At 33.7% G+C, this 18981-nt stretch overlaps 1 protein-coding gene across 1 annotated transcript in view; it reads right to left on the bottom strand.

Moving 5' to 3' along the window:
• The window catches only part of COL11A2 (collagen type XI alpha 2 chain), a gene marked incomplete at its 5' end in the record, with an annotated part of 87304 nt that overhangs the window by 23823 nt on the left and 44500 nt on the right, over positions 1 to 18981 (bottom strand). The window contains 9 exon segments of the mRNA XM_083881729.1: positions 3196 to 3249; positions 3327 to 3380; positions 4180 to 4287; positions 5939 to 5992; positions 7912 to 7965; positions 9185 to 9238; positions 9862 to 9915; positions 14517 to 14624; positions 18826 to 18879. Coding sequence (XP_083737855.1) covers positions 3196 to 3249; positions 3327 to 3380; positions 4180 to 4287; positions 5939 to 5992; positions 7912 to 7965; positions 9185 to 9238; positions 9862 to 9915; positions 14517 to 14624; positions 18826 to 18879 — 594 coding nt within the window.

Here is an 18981-nt window from a genome sequence, read left to right as displayed (position 1 = left end):
AAAATGGGATTTTTTGGGAAAAAATTGGGGTTTTTTGGGGCGAAAAATGGGATTTTTTGGGGAGAAAATGGGAATTTTTGGGGCCGTGATGACCCAGGGTGACCCTGAAAATGGGCACAAAAAACACAATTTTAGGAAAATTTAGGTGAAAAAAAAGGGAATTTATGGGAAAAAAATGGGATTTTTTTTGGAAAAATGGGGAATTTTAGGGGCGAAAAATGGGGATTTTTTTGGAGGGAAAATGGGAATTTTTGGGGCCGTGATGACCCAGAGTGACCCTGGAATGGGGAGAAAAAAAACCAATTTTGGGCAAAAAAAAATTTGGATTAAAAAAATGGAATTTTGGGGAAAATTTGGGAGATTTTTTTGGGGAAAAATGGGGAATTTTAGGGGCGAAAAATGGGGATTTTTTGGGGGGAGAAAATGGGAATTTTTGGGGCCGTGATGACCCAGGGTGACCCTGGAATGGGGAGAAAAAAAAACAATTTTGGGCAAAAAAAAATTTGGATTAAAAAAATGGAATTTTGGGGAAAATTTGGGAGATTTTTTGGGGAAAAAAATGGGATTTTTTGGGAAAAAATTGGGGTTTTTTGGGGCGAAAAATGGGATTTTTTGGGGAGAAAATGGGAATTTTTGGGGCCGTGATGACCCAGGGTGACCCTGAAAATGGGCACAAAAAACACAATTTTAGGAAAATTTAGGTGAAAAAAAAGGGAATTTATGGGAAAAAAATGGGATTTTTTTTGGAAAAATGGGGAATTTTAGGGGCGAAAAATGGGGATTTTTTTGGAGGGAAAATGGGAATTTTTGGGGCCGTGATGACCCAGAGTGACCCTGGAATGGGGAGAAAAAAAACCAATTTTGGGCAAAAAAAAATTTGGATTAAAAAAATGGAATTTTGGGGAAAATTTGGGAGATTTTTTTGGGGGAAAATGGGAATTTTTGGGGAAAAAAGGGGATTTTTTTGGGGCGAAAAATGGGGATTTTTTGGGGAGAAAATGGGAATTTTTGGGGCCGTGATGACCCAGGGTGACCCTGAAAATGGGCACAAAAAACACAAATTGGGGAAAATTCAGGTGAAAAAAAAGGGAATTTTTGGGAAAAAAAAGGGATATTTTTTTTGGGAAAAATGGGGAATTTTAGGGGCGAAAAATGGGGATTTGTTGGGGGGAGAAAATGGGAATTTTTGGGGCCGTGATGACCCAGGGTGACCCTGGAATGGGGAGAAAAAAAACCCAATTTTGGGCAAAAAAAAATTTGGATTAAAAAATGGAATTTTGGGGAAATTTTGGGAGATTTTTTTGGGGGGGAAAATGGGAATTTTTGGGGAAAAAAGGGGATTTTTTGGGGGGGAAATGGGGATTTTTTTGGAGGGAAAATGGGAATTTTTGGGGCCGTGATGACCCAGAGTGACCCTGGAATGGGGAGAAAAAAACCAATTTTGGGCAAAAAAAAATTGGGATTAAAAAATGGAATTTTGGGGAAATTTTGGGGGATTTTGAGGAAATTTTGGGGAAATTTTGGAGGAATTTTTTTGACTTTGGGGGGAATTTTAGGGATAATTTTGGGGGAAATTTGGGAATAATTTTGGGGAAAATTTGGGGAAAATTTGGGGAAATTTGGGAGAATTCGGGAAATTTCAGAGATAATTTGGGGGGAAATTTTGGGGCAATTTGGGGATAATTTTGGGGGAATTTTGGGGGAATTTTTTTGGAAAATTTGGGGAAATTTTGGGAATTTTAAGGGAATTTTGGAGAAATTTTGGGGATAATTTTGGAAATTATTTTGGGGGATTTTTGGGGATAATTTTGAGGAAATTTTGGGGAATTTATTGGATTTTGGGGGGGAAATTTGGGGAATTTTAAGGGACTTTTGGAGAAAACTTGGAGAAATTTTAGGGAAATTTTAGGAAATATTTTGGAAATTTTGGGGAATTTTTGGGGAATTTCGGGGAGAATTTTTGGAGAATATTTGGGGAATTTGGAGGGAAATTTTGGGGGAATTTCGGAGAATTTTTTGGAATTCTTGTGGAAATTTGGGGATAATTTTGGGGAAAATTTTGCAAATAATTTTGGAGAATTTTTGGGAAATTCGGGGATCATTTTGGGGGAATTTTGGGGGAATTTTGGGGAATTTGGGGGAATTTTGGTGAAATTTGAGGATAATTTTTAGGAAATTTTAGGAATTTTGGGGAAATTTTGTGAGATTTTGTGGGAATTTTGGAGGAATTTTTGGGAATTTTGGGCATAATTAATTTTGGGGAATTTTGGGGATAATTTTGGACAATATTTGTGGAATTTGGAGGGAATTTTGGGGGGGAAAATTTTGGGAATTTCAGGGAAATATTGGAGGAAATTTGGAGAAATTTTGGGGAAATTTGGGGCATTTTGGGGCAAATTTGAGGGTGATTTTTTTGGGGAATTTTGGGGTGTATTTTTTTTTTTTTTGTTATTTTTGGGGGGATTTTTTGGGATTTTTGGGGAATTTGGGAGGAATTTTGGGGAAATTTTGGGGAATTTTTTGGAATTTTTGGGGGAAATGTTGGGGGATTTGGGGGAAATTTTGGGGTAATTTTGGGGATAATTTTGGGGAATTTGGGGATAATTTTGGAGATAATTTTGGGGAAATTTGAAGATAATTTTTAGGAAATTTTAGGAATTTTGGGGAAACTTCGGGGGAATTTGGAGAAATTTTGGGGCAATTTTGGGGATTGTTGGGGAAATTTTGGGGGAATTTTGGGGATAATTTTTGGAATTTTGGGGAATTTGGGGGGAATTTGAGGGAATTTTCGGGGCATTTTGAGGAAATTTTGGGGGGAATTTTGGGGAATTTTTTTTTGAAATTTTGGGGAATTTTGGGGATAATTTTGAGGAAATTTTGGGGAAATTTTGGGGGAATTTTTGGGATAATTTAGAGATAATTTTGGGGAATTTGGGGGAAATTTTTTGGAATTTTTGGGGAATTTCGGAGAATATTTGGGGAATTTTGAGGGAATTTTAGGGACATTTTGGGGAATTTTTTTTGAATTTTTGGGGATAATTTTTGGGTAATTTTCGGGTGATTTTGGGGTAATTTGGGGCTGAATTTTGTGGATAATTTTGGGGTAATTTTGGGATGATCTTGGGGGATTTTGGGGATAATTTGGGACAATTTTGGGACAATTTTGGGTTAATTTTGGGTATTTTGGTGCCTCACCTTCTCTCCCTTGGCTCCGGTGTCTCCCTTCAGCCCCGGCAGCCCCGGGGGGCCCTGGGGGGGAAATTTGGGATCAAATTTGGGATTTTTGGGGGTTTTTTAGGGGGTGAAAAATGGAAATTGTCACTCACCAGGGGCCCGGGGGGTCCGGCCTGGCCGGGCCGTCCTGGTTTTCCTTGTTCTCCCTAAAAAAAAAATAAAATTCGGGGAAAAATTGGGGAAGTTTGGGGTGAAATTCTGTGATTTGAGGCTCCAAATCCCAAATTTCTGCTCCAAACCCCAGAATTTTTGCTCCAAATCCCAATTTTTTTGGTCCCAACCCCACATTTTGGGTTCTAAATCCCAAATTTTTGCCCCAAGCCCCAATTTTTTGCTCCCAAACCTCAAATTTTCGCTCCCAAATCCCATTTTTTTGGGGTCCCAGTCCAAAATTTCAGGGTCCCAAACCCAAATTTTTGCCCCAAATCCCCAATTTTTGGGGTCCCAATCCCAAATTTTTGCCCCAAATCCCAGACAATGGATCCCAAACCCCAATTTTGGGGTCCCAACACCAATTTTAGGGTCCCAAATCCTGAATTTTCACTCCCAAATCCCGATTTCTTGCTCCCTAATCCCAAAGTTTTCCTCTCAAACTCCATTTTTTTTATCCCAAGCCCAAATTTTTACTCTCAAATCCCAAATTTTCGCCCCAAATCCCAATTTTTGGGGTCCCAATCCCTGATTTTGGATCCCAACCCCAAATTTCAGGATGCCAAACCCCAATTCTGCTCCCAAATCCCAAATTTTTGCTCCCAAACCCCATTTTTTGGGGTCCCAATCCCAATTTTTTTCGCTCCCAAACTGCAAATTTTTCCCCCAAATCCCAATTTTTTCCCCCAAAATCCCATTTTTTTCCCCCCCAAATCCCATTTTTTGGGGTCCTAACCCCATTTTTTGGGGTCCCAAACCCGAATTTTTGCCCCAAAATCCCATTTTTGGACTCACGACAGCCCCGGGCAGCCCCCGCAGCCCCTCGGGCCCCGATTTTCCGGCCTCTCCGGGGGGTCCCACGGCCCCGGTGCCCCCGGGGGCTCCTCGGGAACCCGGAGCGCCCTAAAATGGGAAATTTGGGGAAATTTGGGGAAATTTGGGGAAATTTGGGGGAAATTTTGGGGAAATTTTGGGAAATTTGGGGGAAATTTAGGGGAATTTGGGGGAATTTGGGGGAAATTTAGGGGAATTTGGGGGAATTTTGGGAATTTTGGGGAAATTTGGGGACATTTGGGGGAAATTTGGGGGATTTGGGGGAAATTGGGGGGAATTTGAGGAAATTTGGGGAAATTTTGGGGAAATTTGGGGGAAATTTAGGGGAATTTGGGGGAATTTGGGGAAATTTGGGGAAATTTGGGGGAATTTGGGGGAATTTGGGGAAATTTGGGGGAATTTGGGGAAATTTGGGGGAAATTTTGGGGAAATTTGGGGGAAATTTTGGGGAAATTTGGGGAAAATTTAGGGGAATTTGGGGGAATTTGGGGAAATTTTGGAGAAATTTTGGGGAAATTTGGGGGAAATTTAGGGGAATTTGGGGGAATTTGGGGAAATTTGGGGAAAATTTTGGGGAAATTTGGGGGAATTTGGGGGAAAATTGGGGAAATTTGGGGAAATTTGGGGGAATTTGGGGGAATTTGGGGGAATTTGGGGAAATTTTGGGGAAATTTTGGGGAAATTTTGGGGAAATTTGGGGGAAAATTAGGGGAATTTGGGGAAATTTGGGGAAATTTTGGGGAAATTTGGGGAAATTTGGGGGAATTTTGGGGAAATTTGGGGGAAATTTTGGGGAAATTTTGGGGAAATTTGGGGGAATTTGGGGGAAATTTAGGGGAATTTGGGGGAAATTTTGGGAAATTTGGGGGAAATTTGGGGAAATTTGGGGGAAATTTGGGGAAATTTGGGGGAAAATTGGGGAAATTTGGGGAAATTTGGGGGAATTTGGGGGAATTTGGGGGAATTTGGGGAAATTTGGGGGAAATTTAGGGGAATTTGGGGGAAATTTGGGGAAATTTGGGGGAAATTTGGGGAAATTTTGGGGGATTTGGGGGGAAATTTGGGGGATTTGGGGGAAATTGGGGGGAATTTGGGGAAATTTGGGGAAATTTTGGGGTTTTTGGGGCTCCTCGGGAACCTGGGTCACCCTAAAACATGAAATTTGGGGAAAATTTGGGGGTTTTGGGGGAAATTTTGGGGAAATTTTGGGGAAATTTTGGGAAATTTTGGGGAAATTTTGGGGGAATTTTGGGGTTTTGGGGGGAATTTCAGGAATTTGGGGGTTTGGGGGAATTTTTTGGGGGTTTTAGAGGGGATTTTGGGGGTTTTTGGGGGAATTTGGGGGTTTTTAGAGGGAATTTTGGGGATTCTCAGGGGATTTTGGGGTCAATTTTGGGGTTTTTGGGGGGAATTTCGGAAATTCTGCTGGAAATTTGGGGGTTCTGGGGGGAATTTTGGGGATTCCTGGGGAATTTTGGGGTCAATTTTGGGGGGTTTTGGGGCTCCTTGGGGCCCCGAATCCCCCTGGAATGGGAAAAGGGGAAATTTGGGGTCAATTCGGGGTTTTTTGGGGGGAATTTTGGGGTTCCAGGGAGAATTTTTGGGGATTTTTTTGAGGGAATTTGGGGAATTCTGGGGGGATTTTGGGGGTTTCTGGGAAGAATTTTGGGTTTTCTTTGGGAATTTTGTGTTTTCCAGGGGAATTTCGGGTCAGACCCACCTTGGCTCCTTTCCCTCCCTGTCGCCCTTCGGGGCCTCGAGATCCGGCCGGACCCTGCGGGAGAAAAATCAGGATTTTCAGGGGTTTGGGGGATTTTCCAGGATTTTTTCTGGAATTTTCTTGGGATTTTCTGGGGATTTTTCCAGGATTTTCACAGGATTTTCCCAGAAATTTTCTGGGATATTTTTCAGGATTTTCCTGGTATTTTTCTGGAATTTTCTCAGTATTTTTCCAGAATTTTCCCAGAAATTTTCTGGGATGTCCCCAAGATTTTCCCAGGATTTTTTTTTTTCAGATTTCCCCAGGATTTTTCTGGATTTTCCCAGATTTTTTTCCCAGGATTTTCCCAGGATTTTCCCAGGATTTTTCTGGGAATTTTCCCAGAACTTTTTCAGGATTTTCCCAGGATTTTTCTGGAATTTTCCCAGGATTTTCCTGAGATTTTTTTCCAGGATCTTCCTGGGATTTTCCCTGAATTTTCCCAGAAAATTTCCTGGAACTTTTCCAGAATTTTCCCACGATTTTTCTGGATTTTCCCCAGGATTTTTCCTGGATGTTTCCAGAATTTTTTCAGGATTTTCCTGGGATTTTTTCAGGATTTTCCCAAGATTTTCCCAGGATTTTCCCAGATTTTTTTTTTTTTTTTTTTAGGATTTTCCCAGTATTTTCCCGGGATTTTCCCAGAATTTTTTCAGGATTTTCCACAGGATTTTCCCAGGATTTTCCTGAGATTTTCCCAGGATTTTTTCAGATTTTTCCCAGGATTTTTATGGAATTTTTACAATTTTTTCCCAGATTTTCCAAGGATCTTCCCAGAATTTTCCCAGAATTTTTCAGGATTTTTCCAGAAAATATCCGGGATTTTCCCAGAAATTTTATGGGATTTTCCCAGGATTTTCCTGGAATTTTTTCAGGATTTTCCCAGGATTTTTTTGGCATTTTCCCAGATTTTTCCTGGATTTTCCCAGGAATTTTCTGGTTTTTTTTTTTCAAGATTTTCCTGGGATTTTCTTGGAATTTTCTCAGAATTTTCCCAGGATTTTTCCAGGGATTTTCCCTGGATTTTCCCAAGACTTTCCCGGGATTTTTCCTGGATTTTCCCAGAATTTTCCCAGAATTTTTTCAGGATTTTTCTGAATTTTCCCCAGATTTTTCCTGAAATATTCTTGGGATTTTTTCAGATTTTCCCAGGATTTTCCCAAGATATTCCAGGATTTTTCCTGGATTTTTCCCAGAATTTTTTCAGGATTTTTCCTGAATTTTCCCAGGATTTTTTCAAATTTTCCTGGTATTTTCCCGGGAATTTCCGAGGATTTTTCCTGAATTTTTTCAGGATTTTCCCCAGATTTTTCCTGAAATTTTCCTGAGATTTTCCTAGAATTTTCCCAAGATTTTCCCAGAATTTTCCCAGGATTTTCCCAGAAATTTTCTGGGATTTTCCCAGGATTTTTCCAGGATTTTGCCAGGCTTTTCCTGGGAATTTTTTTTCAGATTTTCCTGGGATTTTTATAGAATTTTCCTGGATTTTTCCTGGATTTTCCCAGAATTTTTCCAGGATTTTCCCAGATTTTTTTTTTTATTTTTTTCCAGAATTTTTTCAGGGTTTTTCCAGGTATTTCCCAGGATTTTCCCTGGATTTTCCCAGGATTTTCCCAAGATTTTCCTGGTATTTTCCCGGGAATTTCCGGGGATTTTTTCAGATTTTTTTTCAGGATTTTCCCGGGATTTTTCCTGGATTTTCCCAGAAATTTTCTGAGATTTTTCCAGAATTTTTTCAGATTTTTCCGGGATTTTCCTGAGATTTTTCTGGGAATTTTCCCAGAACTTTTTCAGGATTTTCCCAGGATTTCCCTGGGATTTTCCCGGGATTTTTTCAGGATCTTCCTAGGAGTTTTCTTGACTTTTTCCCAGGATTTTTCCTGGATTTCCCCAGAGTTTTCCCGGGATTTTCCCGGGATTTTCCCGTGTTTTACCCGTTTCCCGGGGGGCCCGGGGGGTCCGTTCTCTCCTGTGGGTCCCGGAGATCCCTGGGGGGGGAAAAAGAGGAAAATTGGGGAAATTTGGGAAATTTGGGATTCCCTGGGAAGGGAAACCCCGAAATTCCCATTAAATGGGATCCAAAATTTCCCAAAAATTCGGATCCCAAAATTCCCAAAAATTGGGATCTCAAAATTCCCAAAGGACTGAAATCCCAAATTTCCTGAAGATCGGGATCCCCAAATTCCTAAATATTGGGATCTCAAAATTCCCAAAAATCGGGAACCCAAAAATTCCTGATCAAAGATCTGGATCCTAAATTCTCAAGGATCCCAAATTTCTCCCACAAAAAAATAGGATCCCAAAATTCCCTAAAAATTGGGATCCCAAAATTCCCAGGCCCAAATTCCCAAGGACTGGGATCCCCAAAATTCCTGATCCAGGGGATCCCAAATTTCCCAAAGATCAGAATCCTAAAATTTCCAAAAATTGGGATCCCAAAATTCCGAAAAATTGGGATCCCAAAATTCCCAACCCCAAATTTCCCAAAATTCCCCAAAATTGGGGTCCCAAAATTCCCAAAAATTGGGATCTCAAAATTCCCAAAGGACTGAAATCCCAAAATTCCCGAAGATTGGGATCCCAAAATTCCCAAACTCAAATTCCTAAATATTGGGATCCCAAAATTCCCAAAAACTGGGATCCCAAAAATCCCAAAAATTTGGATCCCAAAATTCCCAAAAATTGGGATCCCAAAATTCCCAAAAATTGGGATCCCAGAATTCCCCAAAAATTGGGATCCCAAAATTCCCAAAGATCAGAATCCCAAAATTCCCAAAAATTGGGATCCCAAAATTCCTAAAAACTGGGATCCCAAAATTCCCAAAAATTTGGATCCCAAAAATTCCCAAGCCCAGAATTCCCAAAAATTTGGATCCCAAAATTCCCGATCAATGATCTCCATCCCAAAATTCCTGAAGATCAGAATTCCCAAAATTCCCCAAAATTAGGATCCTAAAATTCCTAAAAATTGGAATCCCAAAATTCCCAAAATTGGAATCCCAAAATTCCTAAAAACTGGGATCCCAAAATTCCCAAAAATTTGGATCCCAAAATTCCTAAAAATTGGAATCCTAAAATTCCCAAAAATTGGGATCCCAAAAATTCCCAGGTTTCCCGAGGTTCAGAAACTCTGGGAATTTTCAAAAAAAAATAAAAAATCTGGGAATTCCTAAAAAATTCCAGGAATTCCCAAATGAATTCCCTGACCGGCTCCCCGGGTTCTCCGTCCTCGCCGCGTTCGCCCTTGGCCCCGTCCTGGCCCTGGGGAGACACAAAAACAGCCCAAAATTCTCCCAAAATCCCAAATTTCTGCCCCAAAAATCCCAAAATTCCACCCCAAAATCCCGAATTTCTCCCCCCAAAAATCCCAAAATTTCCCCCAAAGTTCTCCCCCAAAATCCCAAAGTTCTGCCCCAAGATCCCAAAATTCTGTGCCCAAAAATCCCCAAATTTGGCCCCAAAATCTGCCTCAAAATCCCAAAATTCCTCCCCTAAATCCCAAAATTCCGCCCCCCAAAAATCCCAAAATTTTGCCCCCAAATTCTGCCCCAAATCCCAAAATTCCTCCCTAAAATCCCAAAATTCTCCCCCTAAAAATCCCAAAATTCTGCCCCAAAATTCTGCCCCAAAATCCCAAAATTCTGCCCTAAAATCACAAAATTCTGCCCCAAATCCCAAAATTTTGCCCCAAATTCTGCCCCAAATCCCAAAATTTCTCCTCAAAATCCCAAAATTTTTCCCAAAATCCAAAATTCTCCCCTCAAAATCCCAAAAATCTCCCCAGAATTCTCCCCAAAATCCCAAAATTCTCCCCCAAAATCCCAATTTTATCCCCCAAATCCCCAAATTCTCCCGAAAATCCCAAATTTTGGGGAATTTCTGACCCTGGGCCCGACCCCTCCGGGGGCTCCGGGATCTCCGGGGAATCCAACGGGACCCTGCAAAGAAAAATAAAATAAAATAAAATAAAATAAAATAAAATAAAATAAAATAAATTGGGAAAAGGAGGAAAAAATTTTTGGGGATTTTTGGGGATTTTTGGGGATTCTCACTCAGAACTTCCCAAAATTCCAATGGGAAACCCCAAAATTTGGACCAGAAATTCCAAAATTCTGATGGAAAATCCCAAAATTTGGGCCAAAAATCCCAAAATTCCAACAGGAAACCCCAAAATTCCAACGGAAACCCCCAAATTTGGACCAGAAATCCCAAAATTCCATCTGGAAACCCCAAAATTCCAATGGAAATCCCAAAATTTGGACCAGAAACCCCAAAATTCTGATGGGAAACCCCAAAATTCCAACGGGAATCCCAAAATTTGGACCAAAAATCCCAAAATTCTGATGGAAAATCCCAAAATTCCATCTGGAAATCCCAAAATTTGGATTGAAACCCCAAAATTCCATCTGGAAACCCCAAAATTCCAACGGGAATCCCAAAATTTGGGCCAGAAATCCCAAAATTCCATCTGGAAACCCCAAAATTCTGATGGAAAATCCCAAAATTCTGATGGAAAACCCCAAAATTCCGATGGAAAACCCCAAATTTTGGACCAGAAATCCCAAAATTTTGATGGAAAATCCCAAAGTTCCGATGGAAATTCCCAAAATTCCAACGGGAAACCCCAAAATTCCATCTGGAAATCCCAAAATTTGGACCAGAAATCCCAAAATTTTGATGGAAAACCCCAAAATTCCATCAGGAAACCCCAAAATTTGGACCGGAAATCCCAAAATTCTGATGGAAAATCCCAAAATTTGAACCAAAAATCCCAAAATTCCATCAGGAAACCCCAAAATTCCAATGGAAATCCCAAAATTTGGACCAGAAACCCCAAAATTCTGATGGGAAACCCCAAAGTTCCAACGGGAATCCCAAAATTTGGACCGGAAATCCCAAAATTCTGATGGAAAATCCCAAAGTTCCGTCTGGAAATCCCAAAATTCTGATGGAAACCCCAAAATTCCCATGAGAAACCCCAAAATTTGGATTGAAATCCCAAAATTCCATCTGGAAACCCCAAAATTCCAACGGGAATCCCAAAATTTGGGCCAGAAATCCCAAAATTCCATCTGGAAACCCCAAAATTCCAATGGAAATCCCAAAATTCTGATGGAAAACCCCAAAATTCCATCTGGAAACCCCAAAATTCCAATGGAAATCCCAAAATTTGGATTGAAACCCCAAAATTCCATCTGGAAACCCCAAAATTCCAACGGGAATCCCAAAATTTGGACCGGAAATCCCAAAATTCTGATGGGAAACCCCAAAATTCCAACGGAAATCCCAAAATTTGGACCGGAAATCCCAAAATTCTGATGGAAAATCCCAAAATTCCAACGGGAATCCCAAAATTTGGATTGAAACCCCAAAATTCCATCTGGAAACCCCAAAATTCCAACGGGAATCCCAAAATTTGGGCCAGAAATCCCAAAATTCCATCTGGAACCCCCAAAATTCTGATGGAAAATCCCAAAATTCTGATGGAAAACCCCAAAATTCCAATGGAAAACCCCAAATTTTGGACCAGAAATCCCCAAATTTTGATGGAAAATCCCAAAGTTCCGATGGAAATTCCCAAAATTCCAACGGGAAACCCCAAAATTCCATCTGGAAATCCCAAAATTTGGACCCGAAATCCCAAAATTTTGATGGAAAACCCCAAAATTCCATCAGGAAACCCCAAAATTCTGATGGAAAATCCCAAAATTCTGATGGAAAATCCCAAAATTTGGACCAAAAATCCCAAAATTCCAATGGAAACTCCAAAATTCCATCGGGATCCTCCCAAAATTTTGGGAATTTTTTTGGGAGGAATTTTGGGGATTTGGGGGGATTTTTTTTTTTTTTTGGAGATTTTTGGGGATTATTTTGGGATAATTTTTTATTATTTCGGGAATTTTGGGGGGGAATTTTGGGGGATTATTTTGGAGAATTTTGGGGATTATTTTGGGATTTTTAAAAATTATTTTGGGGATTTTTTTGGGATTTTTTTTTTTTTTTTTTTGGAGAATTTTGGGGATTTTGGGGGATTTTTTGTGGATTTTTTTGTGGGATTTTGGGGGGATTTTTTGGGGGATTTTTTTCTAATTTTGGGAATAACGTTTTGGGGGATTTTGGGCGGAATTTTGGGGGGATTTTAGGGATTATTTTGGGAGTTATTTTGGAATAATTTTGGGGATTTTTTGGGATAATTTTTGGGTGGATTTGGAGGATTTTTGGGCGGGATTTTTTTAAAATTTATTTTTTAATTTTGGGGATTTTTTTGGGATAATTTTTGGGATTTTGGGGGGAATTTGGAGATAATTTTGGGGGATTTTTTTGAATTTTGGGGATTATTTTGGGGATTATTTTTGGGGATTATGGGGAATTTGGGGATTATTTTTGGGAATTTTTAGGGATAATTTTGGGGGTATTTTTGGGATAATTTTTTTTGGATTTTGGGGAATTGGGGGATTATTTTTGGGGGACATTTTAGGATAATTTTGGGGATTTTTTTGGGATAATTTCTGGAGGATTTTGGGGATTATTTTGGATAATTTTGGAGAATTTTGGGGGAATTTTGGGGGGGATTTTGGGATTATTTTGGGAATTTTTTGGGATAATTTCTGGGGGATTTTGGGGATTATTTTGGGGGATTATTTTGGAGAATTTTGGGGGAATTTTGGGGGGGATTTTGGGATTATTTTGGGAATTTTTCGGGATAATTTCTGGGGGATTTTGGGGATTATTTTTGGGGATTATTTTGGAGAATTTTGGAGAATTTTGGGGGAATTTTGGGGGGGATTTTGGGATTATTTTGGGAATTTTTCGGGATAATTTCTGGAGGATTTTGGGGATTATTTTTGGGGATTATTTTGGATAATTTTGGGGGAATTTTGGGGGGGATTTTGGGATGATTTTGGGAATTTTTCGGGATAATTTCTGGGGGATTTTGGGGATAATTTTGGGGGATTATTTTGGAGAATTTTGGAGAATTTTGGGGGAATTTTGGGGGGGATTTTGGGATTATTTTGGGAATTTTTCGGGATAATTTCTGGGGGATTTTGGGGATTATTTTTGGGGATTATTTTTGGGGATTATTTTGGAGAATTTTGGAGAATTTTGGGGGAATTTTGGGGGGGATTTTGGGAATTTTTCGGGATAATTTCTGGGGGATTTTGGGGATTATTTTTGAGAATTATTTTTGGGGGATTTTTTTGGATAATTTTGGGGGGATTTGGGGATAATTTTTGAGGATATTTTTTGGATAATCTTTGGGATTTTGAAGGATTTTTTGGGGAAAAATTTGGAGAAGTTTTGGGATAATTTGGGGGGGGATTTTTTGGGAAAATTTTTTTTGGGATTTTTTTGGGGAATTATTTTGATAATTTTTTGGAGGATTTTTGGGTGGATTATTTTGGAGAATTTTTGGCAAAATTTGGGGATTATTTTGGGGGGAATTTTGGGGATTATTTTGGCGATTTTTTTTGAATTTTGGGGATTATTTTGGCGATTTTTTTTTTAATTTTGGGGATTATTTTGGGACAATTTTCAGGATAATTTTTGGTGATTTTTTTGGGGATTATTTTGGAGATTATTTTGGAATAATTTCGGGCGATTTTTTGGGGATAATTTTTTGTGGATTTTGGGTGGATTTGGGGGATTTTTTTGGATTATTTTTTTTTTTATTTTTTGGGATAATTTTGGGGGATTTTTTTTTTTATAGTTTTGGGGGGATTTCAGGGATTTTTTGGGGATTTTTTGGGGATCATTTTTGGGTATTTTTGGGATAATTTTGGGGGATTTTGGGGAATTTTGGGGGGATTTTGGGGGGGGTTTGGGGATATTTTTGGATTTTTTTTTTTTTAATTTTGGGAATTATTTTGGAATAATTTCGGGCGATTTTTTGGGATAATTTTTTGGGGATTTTGGGGAATTTGGGGATTATTTTAGGGACTATTCTAGAGATTATTTTGGGGATTTTTTTTTTTTGATTTTTTGGGGATTTTTTTGGGATAATTTTTGGGGATTTTTTGGGGAAAAATTTGGGGATTTTTTTGGGGATTTTTTTTTTTATTTTTTGGGATAATTTTGGGGGGGATTTTGGGATAATTTGGGGATAATTTTGGGATAATTTTTGGGGGGATAATTTGGGGGATTTTTTTGGGATAATTTTTGGGGGATTTTGGGGAATTTGGGGTTTATTTTTGGGGGGCATTTTTAAGGAGAATTTCGGGAATTATTTTTGGGGATAATTTTTTGAATAATTTTGGGGGATTTTTGGGGATAATTTTTGGGGATATTTTTGGATAATTTTGGGTGGATTTTGGGGGATTTTTTTGGGATAATTTTGGGTGGATTTTGGGGGATTTTTTTGGGATAATTTTGGGTGGATTTTGGGGGATTTTTTGGGGATAATTTTGGGTGGATTTTGGGGGATTTTTTTGGATTTTTTTTTTTTTTTTTTTTGGCATAATTTTAGGGATTTTTTGGGATAATTTTGAGATAATTTTTTGGGGTTTTTGGGATAATTTTTGTGGTATTTTTGGTGACTCACGGGGTTCCCTTTGGGCCCGGGGTCCCCTCGGGGGCCGATCCCTCCCGCGGCTCCGGCGGCTCCGGCGCCTCCGGATTCACCTTTGGGGCCTCGCTCACCCCGGGGACCCTGAAATTAAAAATTAATAATTAAAAATTCAAAATCAAAAATTAGAAATTAAAGATTAAAAATTAAAAATTAAAGATTAAAAATTAAAAATTAAAAATTAAAAATTAAAAATAAAAAATTAGAAATTAAAGATTAAAAATTAAAAATTATTAATTATAAATTAAAAATTAGAAATTGAAAATTAAAAATTAAAGATTAAAGATTAAAAGATTAGAGATTAAAAATTAAAGATTAAAAAATAAAAATTAAAAATTAAAGATTAAAAAATAAAAATTAAAAATTAAAGATTAAAAATTAAAAAATAAAAATTAAAAATTAAAAATTGAAAATTAAAAATTAAACATTAAAAATTAAAAATTAAAGATTAAAAATTAAAAATTATAAATTATAAATTAAAAATTAGAAATTGAAAATAAAAAATAAAAAATTAGAAATTAAAGATTAAAAATTAAAAATTATAAATTAAAAATTAGAAATTGAAAATTAAAAATTAAAGATTAAAGATTAAAAGATTAAAGATTAAAAATTAAAGATTAAAAAATAAAAATTAAAGATTAAAGATTAAAAATTAAAGGCTAAAAATTAAAAATTAAAGATTAAAAATTAAAAAATAAAAATTAAAAATTAAAAATTGAAAATTAAAAATTAAACATTAAAAATTAAACATTAAAAATTAGAAATTAGAAATTAAAAATTAAAAATTAAAAATTAAAAATTAAAAATTAAAAATAAAAAATAAAAAATTAGAAATTAAAGATTAAAAATTAAAAATTATAAATTATAAATTAAAAATTAGAAATTGAAAATTAAAAATTAAAGATTAAAAATAAAAAATAAAAAATTAGAAATTAAAGATTAAAAATTAAAAATTATAAATCATAAATTAAAAATTAGAAATTGAAAATTAAAGATTAAAGATTAAAGATTAAAAAATTAAAGATTAAAAATTAAAGATTAAAAAATAAAAATTAAAAATTAAAGATTAAAAATTAAAGACTAAAAATTAAAAATTAAAGATTAAAAATTAAAAAATAAAAATTAAAAATTAAAAATTGAAAATTAAAAATTAAACATTAAAAATTAAAAATTAAAAATTAAAAATTAAAAATTAAAAATTAAAGATTAAAGATTAAAGATTAAAAATTAAAGATTAAAAATTAAAGATTAAAAATTAAAGATTAAAAAAATAAAAATTAAAAATAAAAATTAAAAATTACAAATTAAAAATTAAAGATTAAAAAATAAAAATTAAAAATTACAAATTAAAAATGAAAGACTAAAAATTAAAGATTAAAAAATTAAAAAAATTAAAATTAGAAATTAGAAATAAGAAATTAAAAATAGAATTTATAATTAAAAATTAAAAATAAGGTTGAAATTAAAATTTGAACCGTGCAATTCAAAATTCAAATTAAAACCAAAAAATTAAAATAAAAAATTAAAATTAAACATAAATTAAATCTAAATGTGAGAATTAAAAATTAAAATGGATTTTTGCTGCCCTTGGTTCCCGAATTAGGATTGAAATTCAAAATTAAAATTAAAACCAAAAAATTAAAATATAAATTAAAATTAAAACATAGATTAAATATAAATCCGAAAATTAAAATTAAAAATTAAAATGGATTTTCGCTGCCCTTGGTTCCCGAATTAGGATTGAAATTCAAAATTGAAATTAAAACCAAAAAATTAAAATAAAAATTAAAATTAAAACATAAATGAAATATAAATGTGAAAATTAAAATTAAAAATTAAAATGGATTTTTGCTGACCTTGGTTAGGATTAAAATTCAAAACGAAAATTAAAACCAAAAATAAAAATTAAAATTAAAATATAAATTAAAATTAAAATATAAATTAAAATTAAAATTTAAAAATTAAGAAACTAAAAATGGATTTTCCCCTGACTTTGGTTCTCAAATTAGGATTAAAATTCAAAATTCAAATTAAAACTAAAACTAAAACTAAAAATTAAAATCAAAACATAAATTAAATATAAATGTGAAAATTAAAATTAAAAATTAAAATGGATTTTCGCTGCCCTTGGTTCCCGAATTAGGATTGAAATTCAAAACTAAAATTAAAACAAAAAAATTAAAATAAAAATTAAAATTAAACATAAATTAAATATAAATCCGAAAATTAAAATTAAAAATTAAAATGGATTTTTGCTGACCTTGGTTAGGATTAAAATTCAAAACGAAAATTAAAACCAAAAATAAAAATTAAAATTAAAATTAAAATATAAATTAAAATATAAATTAAAATTCAAATTTAAAAATTAAGAAACTAAAATGGATTTTCCCCTGACCTTGTTTCTCGAATTAGGATAGAAATTAAAAATTAAAATAAAAATTAAAATTAAAACATAAATTAAAATATAAATTAAAATTAAAATTTAATAAATAAAATAGGAAAATGTGCTCTGGGTTCTGACCTTGGTTTCATGAATTAGGATTGAAATTAAAAATTAAAATTAAAACCAAAATCAAAAATAAAAATAAAAATAAATAAAAAATAAAAATTAAAAATTAAAAAAAAAATAATTAAAATTAAAAAAATTAAAAAAGGAAAAAAGGGATCTGAGTTCTGACCTCGCTTCTCGAAATAGGATTAAAATTAAAAAATGAAAATTAAAACCAAAAAAATTAAAATTTAAAAATTAAAATTCTAAATTAAAACCAAAAATTAGAATTAGAATTAAAATTAAAATAGAAATTAAAATTAAAATTTAATATTTAAAAATTAAAAAATGAAAACGAGCTCTGGGCTCTGCCCTTGGTTCCCGAATTAGGATTGAAATTCAAAATTCAAATTAAAACCAAAAAATTAAAATAAAAAATTAAAATTAAACATAAATTAAATCTAAATGTGAGAATTAAAAATTAAAATGGATTTTCGCTGCCCTTGGTTCCTGAATTAGGATTGAAATTCAAAATTAAAATTAAAACCAAAAAATTAAAATAAAAATTAAAATATAAATTAAAATATAAATTAGAATTTAAATTTAAAAATTAAAAAACTAAAATGGATTTTCCCCTGACTTTGGTTCCCGAATTAGGATTGAAATTCAAAATTCAAATCAAAACCAAAAAATTAAAATAAAAATTAAAATTAAAACATAGATTAAAATATAAATGTGAAAATTAAAATTAAAAATTAAAATGGATTTTTGCTGCCCTTGGTTCCCGAATTAGGATTGAAATTCAAAACGAAAATTAAAACCAAAAATAAAAATTAAAATTAAAATATAAATGAAAATTAAAATATAAATTAAAATATAAATTAAAATTAAAATTTAAAAATTAAGAAACTAAAATGGATTTTCCCCTGACCTTGTTTCTCGAATTAGGATAGAAATTAAAAATTAAAATTAAAATAAAAATAAAAATTAAAACATAAATTAAAATATAAATTAAAATTGAAATTTAATAAATAAAATAGGAAAATGTGCTCTGGGTTCTGACCTTGGTTTCATGAATTAGGATTGAAATTAAAAATTAAAAATTAAAACCAAAATCAAAAATAAAAATAAAAATAAATAAAAAATAAAAATTAAAAATTAAAAAAAATAATTAAAATTAAAAAAATTAAAAAAGGAAAAAAGGGATCTGAGTTCTGACCTCGCTTCTCGAAATAAACCAAAAAATTAAAATAAAAAATTAAAATATAAATTAAATTTAAACGTGAAAATTAAAATTAAAAATTTAAAATTAAAAAAGGAAAAATGGATTTTTCCCTGACCTTGTTTCCCGAATTAGGATTAAAATTCAAAATTAAAATTAAAACCAAAAATAAAAATTAAAATTAAAATTAAAATATAAATTAAATTTAAATCCAACAAATAAAATAAAAAATTAAAAAAATTAAAAAAGGAAAAAGGGCTTTTTTTCTGCCCTTGGTTCCCAAATTAGGATTGAAATTCAAAATTAAAATTAAAACCAAAAATAAAAATAAAAATAAAAATTAAAACATAAATTAAAATATAAATTAAAATTTAAATTTAAAAATTAAGAAACTAAAAATGGATTTTCCCCTGACTTTGGTTCTCAAATTAGGATTAAAATTCAAAATTAAAATTAAAACAACAACAACAAAAAAAATAAAATTAAAAAAAAAATAAATTAAATTTAAATGTGAAAATTAAAATTAAAAATTTAAAAATGAAAAATTTAATAAATTCAAATAGATTTTCCCTGACCTCGTTTCCCGGTTCCCCCGGAATTCCCGGAGCTCCCGACTCGCCGGGATCACCCTGGAAACGGGAAAAAACAAAAATTCCTCCTTAAATCCCAAAATTCTGATGGAAAATCCCAAAATTTCGATGGAAAACCCCAAAATTCCAACTGGAAACCCC

The sequence above is a fragment of the Zosterops lateralis genome (genome assembly GCF_965231275.1).
Source record: "Zosterops lateralis genome assembly, chromosome: 35".
NCBI classification, from domain to species: domain Eukaryota; kingdom Metazoa; phylum Chordata; class Aves; order Passeriformes; family Zosteropidae; genus Zosterops; species Zosterops lateralis.
Note: the sequence above shows the minus strand (reverse complement) of the source record. Positions and strands in the feature narration are given on the sequence as shown.